The sequence below is a fragment of the Zingiber officinale genome, chromosome 8B, assembly GCF_018446385.1.
Source record: "Zingiber officinale cultivar Zhangliang chromosome 8B, Zo_v1.1, whole genome shotgun sequence".
NCBI lineage: Eukaryota > Viridiplantae > Streptophyta > Magnoliopsida > Zingiberales > Zingiberaceae > Zingiber > Zingiber officinale.
This window is the reverse complement of record NC_056001.1, coordinates 68187771-68191988: the sequence shown is the minus strand read 5'-3', so window position 1 is coordinate 68191988 and position 4218 is coordinate 68187771. Positions and strand designations below refer to the sequence as shown.

At 40.6% G+C, this 4218-nt stretch overlaps 1 protein-coding gene and 1 non-coding gene across 2 annotated transcripts; one reads left to right on the top strand and one right to left on the bottom strand.

Annotated features, from left to right (window-relative positions):
* Positions 1–779: 779 nt before the first annotated feature.
* On the top strand, positions 780–935 carry LOC122018197. Its single transcript, XR_006121629.1, has one exon. It is a non-coding gene; the product is annotated as a U4 spliceosomal RNA (small nuclear RNA).
* A 151-nt stretch (positions 936–1086) lies between these two features.
* Positions 1087–3316, bottom strand: LOC122013938 (protein WEAK CHLOROPLAST MOVEMENT UNDER BLUE LIGHT 1-like). The gene is made up of 2 exons (XM_042570148.1): positions 2852–3316; positions 1087–2781 (listed from the first exon to the last, which is right to left on the bottom strand). The coding sequence occupies exons 1-2, from the start codon at positions 3314–3316 to the stop codon at positions 1087–1089; spliced, it is 2160 nt and encodes a 719-aa protein (XP_042426082.1).
* Positions 3317–4218: the final 902 nt, after the last annotated feature.

Sequence of the window (4218 nt, the reverse complement as noted above, 5' to 3'; positions counted from 1 at the left end):
TTGCTTCGCCAGAGACTGACTTGAGCGTCGGAGGGTCATTGCCGAGGACCCCTTCCCTGGCTCGGCACTGACGTTAGTTGTGTTGCATGTCGGAGCAAAGTCCGCAAGAGGTCAGCGGGAGTGCCACATCTTCAGCATCAATCTCATCGACTTTCACTGATCAAAATTTATTTTGACAAATAATTTCAATTTTTAATAACTAAAGTTTAATTTTAATTTGGTGATAAATATGTAATTTTAATTTGGCTAAAGTTAAATTTGATCATAATTTAAAATTTTTACAGGGTAAAATTGGATTTTACTTTCAATTTATAATTCGTTTAGTCAAAATTAAATTTGACATATATTTCAAATTACTTTATTAGTTATTTGGATATTAAAATATTTTACTTTGACATTTGAAAATGACATTTATTATTATTATATTACTTATTTATTTTTAACTTTGTTCTAATCGTAAATATTTGAGGCTTCGAAAAGTAGTCAAAGTAGATCCATAAGATGTTACATTAAATTTTGAATCATCTTTATTTTTTTATTTTTTACCAATAACTTTTTTCTCTAACACTAATATTATATAAAATTTATATCTTTTATTAATTTTGATAGTCTTTGTTGAACAAATTATATCTATTAGTAAATATATTATTAATGGATCAAGCGGAGACTATGAAGCGGCCTTATTTGAAGTTGAAGAATTTAGTCCCACATCTGGTATATTAGATCAAGCGGAGACAAGCTTGCAATATAAAATTGGCGCGGGTTCAACAGTTGAAACCATCTTTGCGCTTGGGGCAATGTCGCAGCTAGTGAGGTTTTAACCGAGGCGCGACAATTGCTGGTTGAAAACTATTTCCAAACCCCCTCTTTGGCCTGGGTTTTGCCCAGTGCCTTCGAGAATTTCTGGAAGGGTTCCCTCTAAAAAAGGTAAAGCCCTGCAATTTAAGTTAAATTTGGGTGGTTCTGACGTCGATTGCCACGGTGGAAAATGATTTATGATCATTAATTTAGACTGTAGAAAAAATAATATGGATAATAAAACATCATTTTTACCATCCGTGTTTCAACAAAACTTAATCTGCCTCTCTACTTGAGCGACTGGACCTTCTTCCTCGCCAGAAACGTGACAATCCTTGCAAAGAACATCCTCTTCCTCCGTCTCGGCTCAGGCTCCGTAGAAATGGCACGCTCCATAACTCCCCTGGGGCTCTCTGTCGAGCTCTCACCGCCTACTTCACACGAAAACTTTCCAGACTTCTCTCCGACATCGAAGCTTCCTTGCTTTTGCTCGTCATTCGGTTTGTCTAGCTCCTGCTCCATCAGAAGCTTCTCTTCCTCGGCCTGCCTCTCTTCCTCGGCCTTCTCGAGCCTCTCCATGGCGGCCCTCAGCTCCTTCTTCTTTCCCTCCAACGTTTCCTTTGCCTTCTCCAGTTTCTCTAAGCTTCTTGACTCGGACTCCTTCGCTGCCTCCATTTGCTTAATAGGCGGAGTGATTCTCTCCTTCGCTTGTTCCTCTGCTTCCTTGGCCTTCTCGATGAGTGCACTGTACTCCTCGAAAGGCAATGCCACTCCATTGGAGTCCTCTCTGCTTGCTTGCAGGGATTTGACTTCTGAGTTAGCCAACGCCTGCCACGCTTTGGCTGCCTCAATCTCCTTCAGAGCAGCAGTCAGTTTCAGCTCCATTGCAGTGGCTTCTGCTTTGGCTTGCAAAGCTTCTTCCTTGGCCTTGCTTAGCTCCTCGCACGCCGTATTAACTAGTTCTTTAGCTTTCTCGGCCTCTTCAGATGCTTCTTGCAGTTTAGCTTGCTTCTCGCCAGTCAACTTCTTCTTTATGGCACCCTCTCTTTTCTGAACCAATTCCAATTCAAGGTTCATCCTGTAAAGTTGGGCTTCGAGGGATGAGATGGACGCAGATTGAGAGTCTTCCCTCTGTCTCACGGCTCTCAAGGCTGCCATTTCCCTGTCCAAGTCACATTGAAGTGAAGAGAGCTGAATCTTAATGCTGTCAACACTATCCGTCGATTTCTCAATGTGGCTCCTCACTTCTTCAATCTCCATCGTAGCATAATCCAGTGAAACTAGCTCAGCTTTTAGATTAAGTAAAACCGTCGAAGCTCTACATAATTCTGACTTCGCATCGTTTGTCAATAGCATCTGTTCATGAACCTGCTGTAATTCTTCTTCTGCATGCTTGAGCAAATTGTGCCACATCAATTTTTCAATATCCAGTGTCAGTGCTGCAATAATTGTTTGATCTGCCGCGTGGAGATGCGTGGCATGAGCTGATTCAAGCAACTCCTTGCTTGAAATCAGCTTGAGAGTCAGTTCCTGGACGGTCAGCTCAATCTCTTTCGTCGCAGCAAAAGAATCTGCAACTTTCTCAACTGCAACGTCTCTTTCTCGAAGCAATGAAACATATGCGACTCGCTTGGGCTCCAACTCTTCTGTTACCGATTTCAGCTCTGCGACAGCACTCGCATATCTCTCGTTGGCCACGTCCAGCTGCGCTCTGGACGCGAGGCTTGCACCGTTTGCAATTCCTTGCACTACTTCTCTCAGCCTCAGATCAGCAAGCGCAGAGTCCTGCTTTGCCTGTTCATTTAGGGTTTCTGCTCTCTCCAGCCGAAGGTTCAGCTCTTCAGCATGCCCTTTGAAGTAATCGAGCTCCTCCAGAACTTGCCCCGTAGCCGTTTCTTCATCTTGAAATCTCTTTTGGTACTTGACAATTTCTTCTTGTACTTTCTTGAGTTCGAGTTGAGCCTGCCTTTGCTTCTGCGAATTCTTGAACAAAATATTTGTTTTAGTGATCGACAGCAAACAAAACAAAAAAAAGTACGGAATTAAACATTACTTCTATGGACAGTGTCTCTTCGGCTTTGCAATCTACAATCCCTCTGAACTTTGTGACGGCTGCTCTAACCGATTCAAAAGGTGCAGCTGTATCAACGAGCACTCTGTTGACCCTGTCGTCTTCTTTCTTCGCGCCATCATTCTTCGACTCATTGAATGAAGGTGGCTCAGGAAGACTCTTCTTCGATTCTGAATTATCGGCAAGATTAGGGAGCAACAAAATCTGGCCATCGAGTTCTGATTCCCCTTGTTTGGCAACTTCGAGTTGGATTAAATGATCATGGAGCACTTGAGTATCATTAAGAAAGAATGTGTCGTCCATTTGCAGTCCTTTCGGGCGCTGATCACCGTCTTCGTTCTTGAAGATTGCAGGCAATGGAGACGATGAAGGGCTGGAAGAACTATCTGGCGATGAAGAAAAAATAGAAGGGCAGGAGCTTTCTCCATTGCTGTTTGCTTGCGCCATGGAAGGCTTATTTATTGGTCGCTCCCTCTGTTGTCGAGTTTGAGGAACGATCGATTTCTGAAAATGCTGGATTGTGAATCTTTAAAGAGATCTGACCTCTGAGAGAAAGTAAATAAATTATGCCTCGATAGAAATGTCAGACATTGTGCATGAACAAAAATGATCAGGGACATTGCCGATGAATAATTCTTCATATTTTTATTTCATTTTTCATGAACCAATGATCTTAACTCGAATCCAAACGGCGAGTTGGATGGACTCCGAGAATCATGGATCGAAAATTTTGTTGGAAATGCAGAAGGCAAATGAAAAAGGAAGAAAAATGGGAAAACGTAAAATTCAGAAAAACATATGCTGAAAATTCTGAGAATCGCCTAAATGTTATTATCATTGAATCTTCTCTGAAAAACAATTTCAACTTTGCTATATAATTGCGAAACAAAGATAATTAAGATTACCAGTGGAAATCTTGGAGAAAGCTATGAATGATGCTGAGAATGCTTCAATTCAATTTGGAGGAGGAAGAAGAAGAGGCCGGGGAGTCGTATGCTATCTCAAACAGAACTCTCTCTTTTTCTCGGCCATCAATTTCTATGAATGCTCTGTTTTGGAGCTGTTTAAACTTCTATTTTTAAAAGGAGCGTCCCAAAATCAATTAAAAAAAAAAGGTAAAAGTTGTAATTGTTTTGATCACATCCCTCTTCGTTTTAATTTATTAAGAAATAACTAGTTGTATTAAAAAGTAGGCTAAATATTCACATTTATTATCAAAACCAAGAACATTTTAATTCCAATAAAAAAAATTATTTTAAAAATTTGGACTATTTATAAATCTGTGTCTTCATGAGTTGATTGGAAACTTTTAGAATGATGGCGGGTTTAAAGCTAAATCCGAGTAAATC

What these genes read in the sequence shown, in the direction of transcription:
- LOC122013938 (XM_042570148.1), bottom strand. Translation starts at nt 3,316, where the DNA reads ATGGCGCAAGCAAACAGCAATGGAGAAAGCTCCTGCCCTTCTATTTTT. An exon ending in AAGAGACACTGTCCATAGAA is followed by an intron (nt 2,782 to 2,851) that starts GTAATGTTTAAT and finishes ATTTTGTTCAAG; the next exon opens with AATTCGCAGAAGCAAAGGCA.